The sequence below is a fragment of the Acomys russatus genome, chromosome 17, assembly GCF_903995435.1.
Source record: "Acomys russatus chromosome 17, mAcoRus1.1, whole genome shotgun sequence".
Lineage (NCBI taxonomy): Eukaryota > Metazoa > Chordata > Mammalia > Rodentia > Muridae > Acomys > Acomys russatus.
Genome location: NC_067153.1, coordinates 48,458,544 through 48,479,384, shown reverse-complemented (window position 1 = coordinate 48,479,384; position 20,841 = coordinate 48,458,544). Strand labels below are relative to the sequence as shown.

The following is a 20,841-nucleotide window of genomic DNA, read 5'->3' as shown; positions in this document are numbered from 1 at the left end:
GTCTTGTCCATCTGTAAATGCATTCCCCTGAATCTGCTGCCCTCCGCTTTGGGAAGACTCTGGGAGGATTTGTTTGTTTGGTACCTTCTCAGTAGGAAACCTTTACATTTCTCCCTTAAATTTCCCTTGCACCCTCTTTATTCACCGCCCCACTCTCCACCGTGCAGACTGCCTTGTCTTCATATCTGTGTCCCCAGCCAGCAGTGACCTCGGTGACCTTGGAGCTTATCCCTAGCGAGCACTTCAGATTCTGTAGTAAAAAGTTGTTTCCTACCCTTAGGGCTGCAGCCTAGAAAGCCGACTGCCCCTCGCTTTCCACGTTCAGGTTGTGCTGGCCTTCCAGAACTTTCTGGCCTCTCTTATCACAGACTCTTGTATCTTAAGTGCACTACCACTCTGGGCAGCGGGTTCCTGGATTTCCCCCTCCCACCCCTGTGCCTCTCTGCTTGGCATTGGTGGGGGACAGAGGCACTGTGGGGAGGGGAGCTGCTCCTCCCTGACATGGCTGGAGACATGTCCTTGACCTGTCATTTGTTGTATGCTGGGATCAGAGTGATACCTTTGCTGCTTTTGGTGCTTAGTGGGAAGAGACAGGATCCTGTCTGTCTCCAGTGTCCCTTCCTGGTCACTAAGGTCCTCTGGGTTTTTCAGGCCTGTGGCCAAGCTCCAAATTAAGTTGGGACCCACCACTGCAGGCTCCCGGGCATTTCTAGGATAGCTTCCCCCCACCCCCCCCCCCACTCCCCTACCACTTTAGGGAGACCTGAGAATAGCTGCCTAATCACTACAGATCAACATCCCCCCTGGGGTACATTCCTGAGTGACAGCCTTGATGTCAGCAGGAGGGGTAGGGTAGGTCAGCTGCATCCAGATCTGGGACAGGAGGGGCGGTCACTATCACAGCTAAAGCTAGCCTTGGGTCTCCTTCCTAGAGGTTGTTCATGGGTGGAACTTTTTCATTAGGTCAAGTTCACTCTTGACCCCTAATTTGAACCCTGTTCTTAGGGTCCCTCACCACCACCCCCTTAATTGCCTGTCCCTCATTCAGAGCGTGTTTCAGCAAATCCAAGCACACAGTGCTTACACAGCTGCAGAATACAAAGCTGCAGCCGCAGCCCTGGGCTCCTCTGCCCCTTGTACATGGAGTAGTGATGGGCACTCCCTAGGAGGAGGTAGGGCTTTGGGGAACCCTCAGTGGTGTTCACTTTGAACTTTGTCCCATCTCCCCCAGCATCTCTCTTACTTGCTTAAGAGTCTCCCCAGACCACAGACCCGCTCCTGAAGCTGAGGATGTTTTGTGTAGTTTCAGGGTCAGAGAAATGGGTGGCTCAAGAACCCAGTCACCTGTCTGCTTGTGGGGACACTTTTAAAGACCGTGCTGGCCCTCGCCTGCCCCTGTTGTAAATATAGACATGACCCAGCTCCAGTTAGTGTTTAGGATAGAGTGCTGGTGTCTCAGTCACCCCGGGGAACACTAGTGTGCCGGGTGCCCCATGCTGTGTGGTGCATTGCTTCTAAGCTGTGTCCTGGTCCTGCAGAGACACCCCCTCTTGACCACATGGAAGAGGGCACCCAGAGTGCAGAAGTCTGCAGAGTAACTCAACTACACAGGGAGTGGCTCCCAGCTCTCTGATATTAGTCCTCAATGTGGGGTAATTGTCAGTTAAAGCGGGAATCATTATATTGCCTGTAATTAAAATCTCAACTAGAGCAGCGAATGCTTTCAGACACTGGGGCAGACATTACGTTTTCCTACTTGCCTGCTGCTCTGGCTCTTTCCACAGAGTGGGTTGCTACACGTAGCATTTCTCTCCTGTGCTGTCGTGAAGCTGGGTGTCACTGCACTTCTGAGTGACCTTGTTTTTCACTAAGTCCTGTCCTTAGGGATGCAGGTGTGGGTGGGTGCAGCCTGGAAGCTCCTGTCCTCTATGAACTTTAACCCTACCTAAACCAGGGCTCGGACTGAAGGGGACCAAACATCAAGGACAGGTATCAGATATAGCTGCCTGGCCACCGAAATGGCCCTCCCACGAACGCCACATCCTCTTGTGGCTAGTGATACAGTACTCGGCTGAGTTTCCCTAACCCAAATTTTGAAATCTGGAATGTTCCAAAAATCCAAAGCCTTGCATGCAGCAACATGATGCCAAAGTGGAAAATTCCACATCTGACCTCACATGATGGGTTGCAGTCAGAATGCAGGTGTGTTAAAAGAAAATTTGTATAAAATTACCCTTGAGGCCACATGTAAAATGTATACCTGAACCATAAATGAAATTTGTGTTTAGACTTGGTACTCAACCCCAAGATCTTGTTATGTATATGCAGAGGCTCAAGAAAAAAAAAAAAGAAAAAAAAAGAATTTGAAGTCTGAAACCTTCTGATCCCAGGCATGCTTTCTTCCCCTTAAACGTATCATCCTCCTGCCTCAGTCTCCCATACTTGGCTATCCAGGTATTTTGGATAAGGGATCTACACAGCCTGTACTACAACACAGCCATGGGTGAGTTAAGACAATTGAGCCATCCGTACGCCTTTATGGTTCTGAAGGCGGGAAGGCCATCGTCAAGGTGTGCCCAAAGAGGTGTGCCACCTGAAGGCAGCATGGGTGAGTGCCTCCTGCCTCTCTTCGGCTTCGTAGCTGCTTTGCCTACATCTGCACTCTTGTGGTCTACACATCCTCTCAGCACATACATGCTTCCTGTGCCTTAGTCTAAATGTCTCTCTTGTGTAGACATCAGCCATTGGATAACTGCGTCCCCAGTCTAATATGCCCCCTCTGAACTTTACTTATACCTGCAAAAGCCTGTGTCCAGATAAGGTCCTCCTCACTGGTGCCAGACTTGGGCAGCACTAGGCTGTCACCTTGAGGGAACATAGCTTACTCTGCTCCAGGATTACTCATCCTTCTTGCTCGTTCACCTGATTGCCAGGTGGCTGCTTGGGTCAGGGGCACTCCTGCTAAGAGGCAATTTCTTTTTTCTTTTCTTTTCTTTTCTTTTTTAAAATATTTTATTTATTTATTTATTTTGGTTTTTTGAGACAGGGTTTCTCTGTGTAGCCTTGGCTGTCCTGGACTCGCTTTGTAGACCAGGCTGGCCTCAAACTCACAGCGATCCGCCTGCCTCTGCCTCCCAAGTGCTGGGATTAAAGGCGTGCGCCACCACGCCCGGCCCTAATTTTTTAATGTATGTGCGTTGGTGTTAGGGTGTCAGATCTTGGAGTCACAGACAGTTGTGAGCTGCCATGTGGTTGCTGGGAATTGAACCCTGGTCCCTTGGAAGAGCAGGCGGTGCTCTTAACCACTGAGCCATCTCTCCAGGCCAAGAGGCAGTTTCTTGAGCATGGCTTTCCTCAGAAGCAAGAGTGGCCTGAGGCCTATCAGTCAGCTGGCAAATAGTCAAGGCAAGAGTGAGTAAGGGAGGACAGTTAATAGGGACATGGCTGTTTGGTCAGTCCTGTGCTGGGTATCTCTGTCATTGGTGCGATGAGGCCTAGCTTCCCTCACCTAGATTGTGGGTGTCTGTGTCACCCACTGATTGTGCCAGAAGGCTGCTGTTGGCTATCACTTGAGGATGGAGAGGGCCTCAGGCTCTAAGCTGAAGGTTTGGGCAAGCCTTCCTCCTCTTTGCGCCTCCAATGGAGAGCCAGTAGAGAGCCTCCTTTCTTCCCAGCCTCTGGAGCAACCTGCGTTGCCCTTTACACTCTCTGCCCTTGCATTCCCACACTCTGACTTCCCCCAGGTGCTTCCCACAGGAGCCTGTGGTGGCATTGTCTCTTCTCCCAGTCATCCAGGGTGACCTCCACCTCATGGACCTCAATTTGCTGAGTGTGTAAAGGCCCAGTTTTCAGATGTGGGGCGCAATCTTCCTTGGGTTCATAATTTCGTGGTTACTACCTCTGGACCCACCAGCACCCAGCACACCCACTGGGCTATCAGTGAAAATTTACCGAGGCCATAAGAGAGCCAGCAGACCCTGGTGGCTTCAGTGCATGGCCAGGGCTTGGCTGTCCCCTCTGCTTACCGCCACTGTGGAGCTCTGACCCTCAAGCTTCTCTGGAGAAACTGGGCCTCTGACCTGAGTGGTGACCCCAGAGGCCTTTAGGGAATGCAACCCCTTGTTCATCTCCGCCCCATACATTTCTCCCACAGCATCAGACAAAGCCCCTCTGTCTTGCCTGGGACCCTAGGGGCCAGAGCATGAGCTACGAAGGCATTACTCCAAGCAAGAAGTTTGTACAAGGCATGGTCTCCTCAGCACACCACTGCGTGTGAGGAGGGCGGTCTCATGCTGAGAGAGGATGTCAGCATCCCTGCTGGGTCTGGGTACAGGCTCCTGAAGACTGACACACCAGGGTGCGTGCTTGTCGCTGTCATTTGTGTCCTGGGAGGCCTTAGAGTTTCCGGTTGGCTTCTATGCCTGCTCTATGTAATTCAGACTTCCAGGCCGACCCCACAACCACAGGACAAAGGCCTCCCAGTCTCTAGGGTCCCTTCCTTGCCCCCTCTTTCCCTCCTGTCTCTGTTTCCGTCTGTTCCTCACTTTTTGTCTCTTTCTCTCTTCTTCCTTCCCTTCCCCTTTCCCTCTGTCTCTATGTGGTGGCGCACGCCTTAAATCTCAGCAGGGAGAGGCAGGGAGAGGCAGATGAATAGCTGTGAGTTCGAGGCCAGCCTAGTCTACAAAGGAAGTCCAGGACAGCTAAGGCTACACAGAGAAACTGTCTTGTAAAAAGCAAAAAACAAACAAACAAACAAACAATTGTATTAAAGGGCCATCCAGATGGCTCAGTGGGGCAAAGGCACTTCTTAACACAGGCCTGGCCACGTGTGTTTGATCTCCAGAACCGTGTAAAGTTAGGAGGGAACCAATTCCACAAAGCTTTCCTCTGACTTTCACACTGAAGCATGCTTGCTCTCCTTCTCTCTCTCTCTCTCTCTCTCTCTCTCTCTCTCTCTCTCTCTCTCTCTCCCCTCCTCTCCTCTCTTGTTGTCACACACACACATTTTTTAAAAACAACAATTGTGTTAAAGCAATGGTTCTCAAGCTTCCTAATGCTGCGATCCTTTAATATAGCTCCTCATGCTGTGGTGACCCCCCCAACCATAAAATTATTTGTTGCTAGTTCCTAACTGTAATTTTGCTACTGTTATGAATCGTAGTTTAAATACAGACATACAGGATATCTGAAATGCAACCCCAACCACTGGAGATGCACACGTGCACACACACACTTGTAATCTGAGCACTTGGGGAGGCAGAGGCAGGCAGATCGCTGAGTTAGAGGCCAGCCTGATCTACAGAGTGAGTCCAAGACAGCCAAGGCTACACCACAGAGAAACTTGTCTCAAAAAGCTAAAAAACAAAAAAACAAAAAACAAACACACAAACACACACACACAAAACAAAACAAAACAAAAACCATTTAAATGTGGTTACTCAGGCCATTCGCCTCTGGGTCATAGAGTTCTCCAATCTCCAGGTCTTTACTCTGAGCTCCTCTCCCTGGATGAGGAGGGTCCCAGCTCTCGGGATCAGGATATGAGCAGCCTCCCTGTGCACCACACAGGGTGGATTATCCTCTGGTCTCCCCAGCCCAGCGACTTCAAGACCCTTTGGGAGCTGCTCACAGGCTCAGCATGACACCCCCACTACCCCCTCAGGCTCTGCAGGCCCCAACCCTTAACCAGGCAGGTGGCTTCTCAGGGTAGGGAACCATGGGGGGGGGGGTATGGAAATCTGATTCTTTGCCACTGGAATGCATTTTTTTATTTATATTTTTTAAAAAATGGGTGTGACTGGAGCTCTGAGAATTTGCTTTAAAGACAATGAAGACATCAGAAAGAGACAGACCCTAGCCCTGGATGAGCCCCAGCACTGTGGCCTCAGGGTTTCCTGCTCCCACCTCTTGCCCTGCCCTTCCCCTCCTTCTTCGAGGAACCTTGGGGAGGGGCTGCAGGTGTCTGGGTCCTCTGCTGAGACCTTCTGGGTAACCTGGCCAGCTGGGAGGGGCTAGGCCACCTGAGCTTGTGGCTCTTAGAGACTGGGGCTTCAATCCCCAGGAGGTGAGAAAGTCAAACAAAGCTGGAAACTCCCTAAGGGGGAAGGGAGGGCAGACTAGAACCTGGCAGTCTGCCTGGAGTGAGTGAGTGTGTGTGTGTGTGTGTGTGTGTGTGTGTGTGTAGAGAGCCTTGGGCAGGATAGGTGGAGAGTTGGGGGTGGGGTGGTGGCTGGAGTGACAGTTGCCTAGGGGAGGAGTCAGGGCCTAGAGTGACAGCCAGCCACAGTCCAGGACCTTTGCCAAATGAGGTCTAGTCCCTCACCCAACCTCCCAGGTGCTAGAGATGGCTCCCTGGCAACAGTGACTGATCTCCCTGCCTTCAGGATAGATGTATAGCCAGCAAAACAAGAGCCACTGACTGGTTTTATGACAGTGAACCTCTGCCCTTAGCAGTGGTGCTTGGCTGGTTTGATGGAAGGCTTGAGGCCCAAACCATCATCTCCTGACACCCTCCTACAGTACGCGTTGAAGGCCAATCATGGATGTTTGCACACTCAGATCATCCCTGCAGACTCCATACTGACAGCATGCCACGGATGTGTTGGTTGCCCTTGCAACTGTGTGATCTGGGACACATTCTGACATCTGGGCCTTCAGCACATTGAGGCCTGCCTGCCTGCCCGCCCGCCTGCCTACCTGGAAGGGAGCTTCTCTGGCCTGTGATGCAACAGCTCTCATGGTGCTCATAGCAATTTTCAGCCCTCGATGAGGCCCCGGTAATAGACAGAGAGCAAGCATCAGTGGCTGGCCCTGTCTGTCTGCTGGTGTCTCTGGTGTCTCCTTTGCAAAGCATGGCTGCAGATGGCCTCTCTCACACTCTGCTGCTGGGTGACGGGTGCAGATTTTGCTCCTGTCCTGGAGCCTCTGGTCACTGGCACGGGTTTGCTCTGAGTGACTACTGTACAACCTCTGTGTGTGTGGGGGGGGGGTTAGTGGGAGGCTGCTGTGTGGCACCAGGAGAGGGCCTCAGGTGGTCTGTGGTGGGAACTATTTTGCGTGTATTGTAGGTACCATGCATGTGCTTACACATGGGTGTGCCAGAGCCTGGAGGTTCTTCCTCAGGTCTGCTTAGAATCTAAGGGCTTGGCAGGGATCCTAGGCCCAAATGCAGCCTCATGACCCACCCTCTGGGGTGTTGAGGGTTTGCTCTGCCTGAGCCCTGCAGTCTGACCACAACCTCTTTCTACCTTGTCCCTCACTGTTCCTAGCTTGTCATCACTCTTGTATGTGCTTTAAGACTCTTAGCCCATCTTTCCCATTTTCCTAAACAGTTGGATTATTTAACTAAGAGATTCCACAGCTGCAGATAGCTGTTTCATTCATTCTTGTAACCTCGGTATCTTAAAATGTCCTGTGACTGGCAATTCATTGCGTGCACAGGTGGATAGCAGTATGTATAGAGGGATAGGGGCAGGTAGATGATGGATAGGTAATGGGATAGATAGACCAGTGGATGGAGGAAGGACAGGTAGATGGTGAGAGATGGATCAATGGGTGGAGGGAGGAGGCGTTGATGGAGATGGATGTGTGGTGATTGGGTAGAAAAAGGGATGAGTGAGTGAGTGGAAAGATAGAAGGGTGGGGAACCATGCTTAGTGCTCAGCCACTTCTGACGAACACCTGCCTTTCACCCGAAGTGCCACTCTGCCCATCACTGCACTTCCTGTGGTAGTGGAGCTTCTGTACCGAGTTGTACAGTGGCTTGCATCTTCTTTGCTGGGCCACAAGGTTCCTTTATGGGCCTGACCTCTGCTGGGGCTTCAGGCCTCTCTAGGACTCAGTGTGTTTGTGATCCGACTTTGAATGTCTGAGACTCCCAGCCCCCATTCCCTTCCTAGCTGTGTTCCCCGCCTATCCTGCTGAGGCTCAATTCTGCCCAAACCTCCAGCTCCCACATATGTCTTTTGTGCGTTGGGTCTGAGCTTCGCTCTTGGTGCCTCTGGAAATTCTAGTTTTTCTAGTTTAGAGCCCTTAAGTCTTTACTAAAGGAGAAAGGATTGTCTTTTTATTTAGTTAAAAACTTAAGTTGGCAAAACTTTACCTGCCCTTCCTTTCTAGGGTGGGGCGAGGTGGGGGGGCACACCCTGCCCTCTTCGAAGTCTTGAGGGCCTGAACCCTCAGAAGCTGGGCCAGGCCTTCTGCATCGCTGGTCCATACTCTGCAGGTGGTGCACTGAAGTGGGGTCTCATGACCAGTGGTCCCCATATCTTGCCCCAAACTGAACATGACAACCCTCTGCACTGAGGCTTCCCAGGGTTTAATCCTTTCACTTCCTAGAGCCTCCATTTGGAGTCAAAAACTTTTTTACTACTCTTAACCTACCAACTGGCTCCCAGCTATGACAGGCAACCCATTTGCTTACGCCCTACAGTGCCAGGGCTTTTGCTCACACTGAGGATCAGTGCCTCTGACAGCACCAGCTTGAGCCTCTGGGCAGAAAGGACGTTACTCGCCCTCATCTGGGTAGGGCACTTGTTGCCTGATGGAGCATGCATGAGGCTCAGGGCTGGCCTCAGCTCTGGAGTGTTTTCTGCAGCACTCTTTGCAGACTCTGTTTGAGTTTATGTGTCTGTAGCCTTAACCAGGCTGAGGCCAGTGTCCCTCGTGGGCAGGGCCCTAGTGGCATGCTCTAGGCATGACTGGGCTCAGCGACCTTACCTAGGTGTGGATGGAGGGGCTGCCTATGAAATCAGGATGCAGGGCGGATGTGGGGAGGCATGCTCCAGGGCTGAGAATGACTCAGCACCATTAGGCGCCAAGCGGAACACCTGGATGTTCAGAGTATGCCAGATCCTGAACTGTGAAATCTTAGAAAAGGGCGAAGTTAAATCGTGACAGGAAGCCCTAAGAATATTGATTGCATCAAAATAGGTATGGAGGAGGGCTAAAGATTGGGAGCTCTAGGCTGTAGAGTGACCCTGTTTCAAGAAGAAAAAATGATAGGTCAGAGTCTAGGGCTCAGCTGATAGAGGCACGTGCCGCCAACCAAACCTGACACCCTGAGTTTGACTCCACCATCCATAGAAAAAGCAATCCAGCAAGGAAGGATGTGTGGTTAAGACGGTTAAGAGGGTTTGCTGCTCTTCCACATGTCCCCGTTCCTAACTCCACATCAGCGGCTCACAGAGGCAGCAACTCTAGCTCCAGATGATCTAATGCCCTCTTCTGATGCCCGCACAGACACACGCACACCCACACCCACACCCACACACACACACACACACACACATGCGCACTTACATACATACACAAAAACACATGCACACAAAGAAACACATACACAGAAAGCACACACACACTAGAGAAAGGGAGAAATACATACAGAGAGAGAGAGAGAGAGAGAGAGAAACACACACGTTTGTGCACATACACACATAGAAACACAAATACACACAGAGAGAAACATATCAGAGAGAGCACATACACACACATTAGAGAGAGGGAAAAATACATAAATACAGAAACACATGCATACACACAGAGAGAAAACACATGCATACACACACATGCATACACACACATACAGAAACATACACAAAGAGAAACACGCACATATATGCACATACACACAGAAACACATACAGAAAGCGCACATAGAAACACAAGTGTGCATGCACACAGAGAAACACATATGCACAGAAAAAGAGAAACTCACACAGAGAGAGCACACACACACACACACACACACACACACACACACACACACAGAAACTCACAGAAACACACACACATACATAAATGCACATTAAAAATCTTAGAAAAGGAGTCTGGAGAGATGGCTCATAGGTTAAGAGCACTGACTGCTCTTCCAGATGTCCTGAGTTCAATTCCCAGCCACCACATGATGGCTCACAACCATCTACACTGGAATCTGACACCCTCTTCTGGCCTGCAGGTGTACATAATAATAAAGAAATAAATCTTTGGGGGGGGGGGGAAACTTAGAAAAGACCAAATGAGAGAAGTAAGGATGCAGGACTCACAGACTCTGACCTGTATCCTCCTGGGCTAAGATGGCTTGCAGAATTAGAAACCAGCACATCCCACAGTACAGCTCTCAAGGGTGCATGCTGCACGGTCAAGTTGGCAGCTCCATGTTGGCAATGCCAGAAACACGCATCCACTGTAAACTGAGCACCCCTACCCCCACCACCACTCCAGGGCAGCTGACGAACCGCATGCAGAAAAGCCACGTGGAAGGCAAATTGCAAAGAAAGGCCTTAGTGAGCTAATACGCAGCTTTAATGCATTGGCAGGCGTGGCTGCTCTGACCAGTGTTCTCTCAGGAACATCAGAGCAGACCCTGTGTCAGCTCCCAAGGACCTGGTGTTGACTCAAAGGAAAGAACCCAGCGATGAGTCCCCATCCCAGGCTGCTGTGGTTCATCTGAAGTCCAGTACCACAGTGCCTTATATAAAAGTGGTGTGTTTAACCCTACAGTTAATTCTTGGTACGGATATCTACCTACACCACTTGGATTAGTGGATGAATGATGTCCGCTTTATAACCTCATGGATTAAGCTTAAGCGTGAATCATTGCCTTGGATCTGGGAAGCCCTGGCGTTGCATGATTTCATCCCGCAAGCACTCGCCAGTACCTGCTGCGTATGCCCAGCTCTCCTCAGACGCCCCCTCACTACGGGCACCAGTCCAGCACCCTAACATGCAAGGCACCCACTGTGTACCACATGTTCTCAGACTTGGCCATAAAACAAGCCCCGTTGCTGCACCCCTACCCCCATGCTCCCACATAGCGACGCTGGGAGTGGAGCTGGGAGAGATCCTGGGCGCTGGACCTGCTCAGAAAGCAGTAAAACTTCCTACAGGGCGAGCCACAGTCAGGGGACAGGCTTGAGGAGGGGACACAGGGTGGCCTTCAGAAACAGAGGGAGAGGAATCTCAGGTCAGTCAGCATTGGCTTTCGTCGTCAGGTGGGACCGTGGGTGAAGGAGCACTGTGACTACGTTAGGCCCAAGAGAGTGGGGAAGATGAGCTGGGTCTGTGCTTTTGAGGGCCGGGGGCATTGTGGGGTGACATCTTTGTGGAATAATGGGTAGATACCAAGCCAGTCGGGACCAGTGTGGTGAAAGATCAGCATAGTAGGAAACTGTTTTTGGCTTTGGTGTCACAGGCAGGACGAGTGGTTTTGTAAGTCAGTGGAACTGGTATAACATGCATGTTTCGGGTGTTTTGGTATGAAGTGAAGGTTAAGGTCATGATGGGATGGGAGCCCAGGGTAGAGGAATGTTGATGGAGGTGAGGGTCAACAGGGTGCTAGCGGCTCCAAGACTCAAAACCTACCTCTCTGGGCAGACGGTGGAACTGCTACCCTAGAAGGAAATGGGATGGAGGGGGCAGGTCTGAGCTAGAGGTGCCAGGAGATGGGAGGAAGTTGATGTTGGGTCAGGTAGGCTTGTTTGGAAGGACTGAGAGAGGCTGTGGGCTGAAACTGGGTGGGCTGGTGACTGAGCCTGGAGATATACCACCTTCTGCTTGGCCTGGGAAGCCGCCCCCCCCCCCCCCCTGTCCCCTGCCCCCTGCCCCAATATCTCAGAGCCTTGATCTTGCAGAGGCCACACTGGAAAGACAGCAGTTCTGGGACAATCAGAGCCCCTGTGTAGACTGGCAGCTCCCCACATCCTGTCTACACAGAACCCAGAATGTAGCCTCACTGGGAAATCAGGTCTTTCTAGGTGCAGCCAGACCCTCGAGGTGAAGTCATGCAGGACTCAGGGAGGGTAGACCCTCTTCCATTTTCAGGGTCTTTAGAAGATAAAGTGGTGGGGGGCACTAGACACCCCTGGGCCCTCTTCTGGGTCTTGGAGATGAATTTCTGAGCTCCAGGCAAGGAAGAGAATCCCATGTCCAAGAGACAGGACTGGGTTGCCAAGTTGCGGTTCCATAGCCAGGTGGGGCTGGAGATGGGGAGGGTCTTACAGGGCAAGGAACGGCTTTCTCTTCTGCTGGGAAAGTTTGGAAAATCGCTGGAGCCTGGATCCTTTCACGTCTACTATTCTCAGGCCGTGGCTGTGGGCAGGGTGACACCAGGGCCCTTTGTCTTCACGGTTTGGTGGGCATAAGGCCAGTGTGTCTCCCAGGCAGCTTTGTTCACAGAAGGTGCTGGGCTTGACTGCTCCTCGTGGGCTAACCTGGAATACAGTAACGCAAACACTCCTGAAGGGGGAAACTTTAAAGTGTTTGAAGGAAGAGAGAGAGATCTTAAGTTGAAACTTCAAATCACTAATGAGCACTCACGAGGGCTGCATAGATGGCTCTGAGCACTGGCTGACATGTATGAGTGTGAGTGTGGGTATATGGTCTCTGAGGAAAGCGTGCAGCCATAGGTGTGAGCATGTGCGTGCAAGGCTGAGTCTGAGACCATGGGTGTAAGGATGTATGTAATGGTGCATTTTACAGGCTTGTGCACATGAACTTGTGTGTGAGGGTGTAATGGTTTGAGTGTGTGGCCTGGGGTATATGATGGTGTGAGTGTACAGGTGTTTGTGTAAACACACGAACTCAAAGCCTCCTACAAGGCGGCCAAGCTCAGAGCTATGTTGGGCAGGGCCCTGGAATCCAGGAGTGGCTAGGAGATGAAGTGCCCGCTGTGGTGGGCCTGAGATGAGCAAACACCACACAGTGCTGTTCCTCACTTACTAATGCACACTGGCAGCCTCGCTCTGTCCCTTCTTCTCCTCTGGGCCCATCTCAGCTCATGCAGAACCACTGGGTGCATGAGAACACACCCTCCCGACCTTAGCCTGGTACCAGAAACACTTAGGATCCTTCCATGGTGGGCCTACATGGCCGTGAAGATGTGTAGTGGGGTTAGGGACCCCAGGCGCCTTCTGTCTCAGCAGATTTGTTCTCTGGGCTACAGAAGCTGCAGCTTAGTACGCAGTGGGACACAGCCTGGACACTTTCAGTAGAAGAGAACCCAGGGGATATTTAGCCCTGTACCCCGTCACCCTTGGTCACCTTCAGAGGAGAGGGGTGTTTCTGATATTTAGGGAGCACCACATGTGGATCTGCAAACCGACAGCCACCTCTGCCAAGGAGCCAGGTACAGATGTCACTGTGGCAGCCAAAACACCTAGCGTGAGCCATCTCTCATTAACAGTCCACTGTGTGTCTCAGCAGATACATCCATGGGTCACTGCCTTTCTCTTGTCTCTGTGCTGGCTAGTTTTTTGTTTTTGTTTTTGTTTTTCTGTCACTTTGAAATAAACTAGAGTCACCTGGCAAGTGAGAATGTCAATTGCCGAAGTGCCTCCATTAGATTAGGCTGTCAGGGGCACCCACCATTGGATAGTGCTACCCCGGGTTCTATAAGAAAACAAACTGAGCAAGGCCCGGAGAGCAAGCCCGCAAGCATCACTCCTTCATGGCCTCTGCTTCAGCTCCTGCCTCTGGGTTCCTGCCTTGATTTCCCTCCGTGATAGACAATAGCTAAAATAAACCGTTCCCTCCCTCAAGTTGCCTCTGGTCACAGAAACGAAAATTAAAAACAAGACCCCCCCCCAAAAAAAACTAGGCCAGCCTCTGTGTGACCTCTGCTTTCTTCTCTAGGGGAGCATTGCCAGGTGAACGTGCGCTCGGGCCGCTGTGCCAGCGGAGTGTGCAAAAATGGGGGCACCTGTGTGAACCTGCTCATTGGAGGCTTCCACTGTGTGTGCCCGCCCGGCGAGTATGAGCACCCCTACTGTGAAGTCAGCACCAGGAGCTTCCCACCACAGTCCTTCGTCACCTTCCGAGGCCTGCGGCAGCGCTTTCACTTCACGGTCTCCCTGGAGTAAGTGCACCCTGTGTGGGGGGGTGGGGTGGGGGGGTGTGTCCCTTGGGAAGGTCTCCTGGGGTCTGGGCACCTCCACTCTCTATCTAGGCTCTGCGTGGTGGAGTAGGCTTGCTCAGCACTGGCTGCTGGACCAGCTGCTCAAGGGTAGAGCCATTGCCACGATGATAACAGGGGGAAGTTATTTTGACAACAGTGGCAATAGAGTGGCCGTACCAATACTTCTGAGAGGGGACAGCTTAAATCCCAGGCCTGGAAACTAATCTAGCTACTCTGGTCCTGGCCACCAGCCAGCGTGTGAGCATGGCTGACATCTCCATAGCCAGGTGGCCAGGTTCAGGAATCACAAGGCAGGCTGCTCCAGCCCCAGTTCCCCAGCTCCTAATCAGGCTGATTGTGTGCTGTCCGTACCTTCTCCCCCAGAAAAAAATTTAGATGTTACTTTAAAATTTTTTGAATCTATCATCTGGGGCTCAGGACATGGCTTACTTGTTAAAATACTTGCGTACAAGCATAAGAACCTGAGTTCAAATCCCCGGCACCCATATACGTTATCCCACAGCTGAGGAGACAGAGACAGGAGGATTCCAGGGACTCGCTGTCCAGCCAGTCTAGCTGAATTGGTGAGCCCCAGGTATAGCAAGAGACCTTTACTGAAAATATAATAGATGTAGAGTAATCGAAGAAGATGCCTGATGTCAGCCTCTGGCCTCCACATGTGCATACATGCTCCCGCACACAATGCATAAACACATGCACGCAAAATACCAAATGAATTCAGCTGGATTCTGGGCAGCAGCGTGAGCCCATGAAAGTTGCTCAGTTCAAAGAAAATACAGAGTTTCCATTTTGAAGATTTCCGCTAGGTTAAAAGTTAGTCAACTAGGGCGAGGTTTTGCATTGAGTGTTTTCCTGAGTCTCTGTGGGAGCTGTTGGTAGCCCATGCTTTCCGGATAGGAGCATGGTATTCTCTGCCCTTCCCTGTGTGGTGAAGCCTCATGCTTCATCAAGCTGCCTGCCAAGGACCAGACCTCCTAGGACAGACAGAGCAGGAGCCTGGCCCTGGATTTTGCCCCAAAGATGGAGCCCACCAGCAGTGTCCTTATGGCCAGGCAGGGACAAGCTACTTTTCCTTGTCCCTCTCTCCTGTATAGTGAGCTAACAAGGCCCCTCCCATTGGTGCAGGGTCTGAGGATGTGGGATGGTGCTGGCAATCAGCACACACTGTCAACTCCCGCCCTACACTTGCCTGATAAAATGAACAGTGTCTGCCTGTTGGCACAGTACCCAGCGAACCCTGGACAGCCAGGCTGGGATAACTGTTCCATTTGCCCCTTTGTGTGTCAAGACTCTGCTCTCCACCTAGCAGGCTACCCCTCTGGCACAAGCCTGTAAATCAAGGGCCCTGCTGTGGGCTCCCCTGTGACATGGTATCTGTGTCCCATGGCGAATATATTGTGGCATACAACGGGCGTGAGCTGGGGTTATGGAACTCTTGGAGTGCAGTTGTGGCTGCCTCTCACCTTGGTATGGCCAGCAGCTTGGTCACATGCATTATGGTGACCTTTGGTGGCCTTTCCATGTGACTGCCTTAAAACCCAAAGTCAGAAAAAGACAGAAGTTTCCCCCCCCCCACCCCACCACCCCGGAATGCTCTCAAAAGATCAGAGGACCTCCAGTCACAGTTTCCCTGGGGCACACATCCTGCAAGCTGCTGAGGTCCCTCTTAACCTCAGAGAGCTGCCCAGCCCAGCTGAGTTGCCTTGTCTCAGGTAGCTTCTGTCATGGCTCGTCTCCACTTTCCAGTTTCTATTTGCCAAGTGCTGGGGCTCCCGAGTGGGCCCCCCTCTCCCAGCTGCCTTTCATCCCCTTTGTTCTTGGCTCCTTCTCCTCTGGCCCCTCAAGCTTTGGTTTCTATTTCTGTCTTTCCTCATTTCACTTGCATTGTTCCCACCCTCCCCTCAGCCCTGCCCCCCCCCCCCCCCCCGTCTCTATTTCTCTGTCTTTAGCCATGGGTGGTGCTTGTGCGGGGGGTGAGGTGGGGAGGGGGTGGAGCACTGTGTAAGAGGGGTTAGCCTGGACATAGAGTTCAGGATCAGATGTTCTCGTAGGTACTAGAGGCTTAGAGACATGGCACCTGCTCATGCAGAGACAATCATGCTAAATTAAAGGAACATCTTGGGGTCTCGTTTGATCTGTAAGATAAGATAAACTCCATGCCTTCTTCCTCCAGACAAGCTTCTAGTTGGTAAACAGGCTGTTTGTCATTCTTTTGAGCATGTATGTAGTGTCTCTCTCTCTCTCTCTCTCTCTCTCTCTCTCTCTCTCTCTCTCTCTCTCTCTCGTGTCTTCCCCAATCACTCTGCACTATATTTATTGAAGCAGGGTCTCTCTCACTAGACCCAGTGCTTCCCAACTCCAGATAGTCTAGCAGACCCCAAGGATCCCCTGCCTCTGCCTCAGCCTCCTGGATGCTGGGATTACAGATGGCCACCACGCCTGTCTGGCTTTTGTATGTGGAATCTAAACTCTGACCCTCACACTCTTGTGCCACGAGCATCCATCCACTCAGTCCTTTTTCCCACCCCACATGGGATCTTTTTCACCCTGCAGGCCACCGTCACCATGTTCGACAAGGCTCCGGTGCATGAGTCAGGCTTGGCCGGCTTGTCAGCATCTCATGTGATAAAAGAGTGCCGGCGGGGGGGCCAGATTGTCTGCTGCACCATGGCCCTCTGTGCTCACTCCCCTGGCTGGCCATGTCACCCCTGTCTGTGTATCTTCACAGCCCTGGGGTCCCTCACTGTGTGACGTGTTGCTCGCCCACAGGTTTGCCACCCAAGAGAGGAACGCCCTGCTGCTCTACAACGGCCGCTTCAACGAGAAGCATGACTTCATCGCGCTGGAGATTGTGGATGAGCAGCTGCAGCTCACGTTCTCCGCAGGTGGGGCCTCCTGCAGCCACCGAGTACCTCCCAAGGCACTTTGTCCTCCCAGCACCCCACCCCACCCCTGCTGCTCGCCCTTCCAACCCCAGTTCTGAGCCTAGGAATGTGGTGTCTAGAAGAAGCCAAGATTGCAGGAAGATGTCGATGTGGTTGAAGCGTTACATGTAGTGCTAATAATATCGAAGTCTGTTTCCTAAGCCAGAATCTGTCACTTGAAGTGCAGTGATAGGGATGGCGAGATAGATAGCTCAGCAGTTAAGAGCACTTGCTGTTCTTGCAGAGGACCTGGGTTCAGTTCCCAGCACCCATGTGGCAGTTCATAACTCCAGTTCCAGGGTACCCAATACCCTCTTCTCTGTCTTCTGTGTGTACCAGGCACACATGTGGTGCGCATATGTACATTGAAGTAAAACATTCATATGCATAAAATCAAAATAATAATAATAATAATAATGATAATGTGCAATATAAATGCACCTGTAAGCCTGTGTGGTGACTTACACCAGCATATGAGGACCAGGCAGGCACAGATGGGGACTAGGGAGTGGGGATTGAGATGGGCCAGCCTTCTCTGACTCAGGGCTCCTTTTTTTCTTTTCTTTCCTTCCTCTCTTTGAGAATCTTGCTGCCTTTTAGGTTAAAGCCCTTGACATAGGGTGTTTGGTAGGGGATGGCTTCCAGTGGTGGCCCTGCTGAGGAAAAAGGACACACAGCCAATCTCTCTGAGCAGTGTATCTCAGAGAGCCCCCCCTAACCTGTCTCTCTGTGGATCTCCCTCTCGCTGTGCAGGTGAAACCACAACAACGGTGACACCACAAGTTCCTGGAGGTGTGAGTGACGGGCAGTGGCATTCGGTGCTGGTGCAGTACTACAACAAGGTAGGAGGATGATGGCCCAATGGCTTTTCCCCTCAGGGTGATGTTTGCACTCTGTGATGTAGAAGCAAGCACTGTCAGAAGGGGGCGGAAGGATATGACGTCAAGGGAAGGTTCTGTGACTGCAGCTAAGGCTTGAACTGGAGCTGTGGGGACAGGCAGGGGCTCAGATATGGTAATACAGGACACAGAGGGTTTGTTGGTCTGTTTCTTCCTTCACTTCCCAGGCTGGTCATACAATGCCCAGAGCTGCCCTGAGCTGTGACTGGAGGGTACATTCCCAGCTCTGAAGGCAGGTGTCTTGGGTATGTTTTGTCACTTATTGACTGTAAGGAAACATGATCACTTCTGTGTCACAAGGTCATGTGCTTTCCTGGTCTGTGTTTTTTGCGCACGTGCGGGGACACACACACACACACACACACACCCCCCACACACACACACATATACCCCTCCACACCCCACATCCCCCCTCCACACACCCACATCCCCCCCATACCCATACCACCCCCCATACACACATCTTTCACATACCCCCACACCCCTACACCCACACCCACACACACACATACCCCACACACACTCACACCTCCGAACACCCACACCAACGTCCCCACCCCCCCGCTCATGCCCCACCCCACCCCACACACCTCTAACTCTGGGTCTCACTACAAGTCCATGCTGGTCTACCCTGGCCCTCACTGAGTCCAGCCACAACCCCCCTCAGACTTTTTAAGAATCAAGTCTAGGTTAGACCAGCAGATGATAGATGAGAGACATCCCTTCTGTGCAACTTGTATGGTGGCAAAGGTATTTTCTAATTTTCCTGTCCATGGCACTTTAGGCCTTTGGTACCTGGGATGGCACCTGCCCACCCTTGGAGCTGTAGAGCATAGGGCTGTCCTTGCCTCTCATTCTTCCTTCCCTGCAAGTCACTGATGTTCCTCTTTCTCCAAGGTCACCCCATTACATTTTCCCTGGGTATCATTTCATCTCTAAAGGTCCCCCCAGATAGACTCCAGAAGTGGCCTTTGGTCCCCATTTTGTGTCCCTATCTCTGAGTGCGAGCTGATTTTTTTTTTTTTTTTTTTTTTTTGGTATTTTGAGACAAGGTTTCTCTGTGTAGCCTTGGCTGTCCTGGACTCGCTTTGTAGACCAGGCTGGCCTCGAACTCACAGCGATCCTCCTGCCTCTGCCTCCCGAGTGCTAGGATTAAAGGTGTGCGCCACTACGCCCGGCTCGCGAGCTGATTCTTATGGAGCAAAGTGCAGCCTCTGCAGCCTTAATGGTGATGGAGATAAAAGCAGATGTTGTTAGAGCCTGGGGCTAAAGGCTCCCTGGGGACCTTGAGGGTCACTGAGCTGGTCAGCAATGCTTGGGTTGGGAGTTGAGCTAAGCCAGGCCTATCTCCAGTGGGGGACGTTGTGTAGCACACGTCACAGTTGCCAGAGAGAAGAGCAAGTCTCTGCTCTCCACAGCATCCTGTGTCAGAGACTTTCATTTGATCACGAAGTGGTGGCCCCGTGGATTTGGAGACACTTCTTATCAGTATAAAGGATGCTGCTGTACATGCCCTGGGTGGCTCACAGTAGCCCCATGCGAAGCAGTAGGATGTGGGTCCCTCCTCCATTCTCTCCTCCCAGAACTCAAAGATGGACAGGATTTGTGTTCCTTCTTGTGATGTCTTAATCCACATCATTTCTCAGCCCCGCATGGTCCTCCCCGCTCCCCACCACCACCGTGCTGTGCATTGTAAATCAGCCATCCCCACCCTGCTATCCGCCTCCAAGAGAAAGCTCACCCTGCAAACCGTCCATTCCTGTTGTGGCTAAAAGATAGTTGTGACCTCTGGGCTGAGCGCCCATGACTGGGACACTGGAAGCCTCTGGAGCTTGGGACTGCTTTTCTGTGTCCCTGTGGAAAGGGGCGTGGCCACCTGAGATGCTCAGGCACCTTATTGCTCTGCCCCTGCTGTCTGGGTAGCTAGCCGGATGATGAGAGATCTAGGTAGCAGAGCACCAAATCCACCCTTCCGTGGATCCTGATACTTCACACACTTTTGAATGCAAAGAATGTCAGATAATCCCACAGAGGGATGCCCTGGTAACCTTGCTAAAGGGCGATGGCCTTGCTGGCCTCTGCTCCTAGGCGAGCATCCGGGCACATTCACCTTGTCACCTTGCTGCACACACCATGATCCCATGGCTTCTCTTGTGTGTTGCTCTGCCATCTAGACCTTCATATCCTAGGTGGACACTCTCAGTGGCCTGTGATTCCAGAATGTGCATAGGCCTGTTAGAATGAACCACAGGGAACTCTGGGATATCAGGGATGCATTGGGGTGTTTTTCCTTTCTTGCTTATGTCAGAGACACCCATCCAAACTACAAGCTTGCTGCTGGGGGTGGGGTGGGTGTGGAAGTTTCCTCGCTAGGAGCTTCTATACCTCTTTCCTGTGGCCAGAGCAGAACATGCCCTGTGGTTGAGTGCGACCCAGATCATTGCACCTAGCATTGACCTCTCAGCCCAGTTGTGACTTCTCTGTCCTGTGAGCCAGCTCAGGGGACCACACCATTTCAGAAAGCTACCCCAAGTGGCCCAGAGGGAAGAAGGGGCCCCTTGCCAGAGGCTGAGCAGGTAAGGGTAGATCCCTTTCCAGGGCTGGGTCCTTTCAACAGCTCCCTCTACCTCCCAGTGAACAAACAGCCCTGAGCACAGGATTAGGCCTCTGCTGGGCTGTTTCTCGCCAGAGGGTGTTTTAGGAAGGAAGCCAACCAGTCTCCCTTATATCCTTATGCCTCCACCTGTGGGTTGAGTGGGCCACACAACAAGGAATGTTAGCAGGCATCACTGTCTCTGTCGTCTCTGGCTGGCCCTGATGTGTCTATCTGGTGTTGCCGTTACCAGCCCAGGTGCAGAGACAGTCATGCTTTGGTTCTGTGTGCCTGGGAAGACCTGGCAGGCTGGGAGCCATTTCAGGACCAGGGATGAAGCCCAAGGTCATGGGTACCCTGATCTATAAAGAACAAAGGAGACCGTGAAAGTGACCTGTCAGGGCGTGTCACTCTCTTTGCTAGGTATCTATATCATCGTGGTCATTGTCATCATCGTCGTCATCATCATCGATGGCCTCTCTATTCCTGGTCCCTGGCAATAAAATGCAGAGT

At 51.9% G+C, this 20,841-nt stretch overlaps 1 protein-coding gene across 1 annotated transcript in view; it reads left to right on the top strand.

The window, feature by feature from the left end:
- LOC127201007 (cadherin EGF LAG seven-pass G-type receptor 1) overlaps window positions 1-20,841 on the top strand; it is a 114,714-nt gene that overhangs the window by 64,793 nt on the left and 29,080 nt on the right. The window contains exons 3-5 of the mRNA XM_051159371.1: window positions 13,630-13,852; window positions 16,682-16,797; window positions 17,482-17,678. Of these exons, the coding sequence (XP_051015328.1) occupies window positions 13,630-13,852; window positions 16,682-16,797; window positions 17,482-17,678 (536 nt within the window). The remainder of the gene's footprint in view (window positions 1-13,629; window positions 13,853-16,681; window positions 16,798-17,481; window positions 17,679-20,841) is intronic.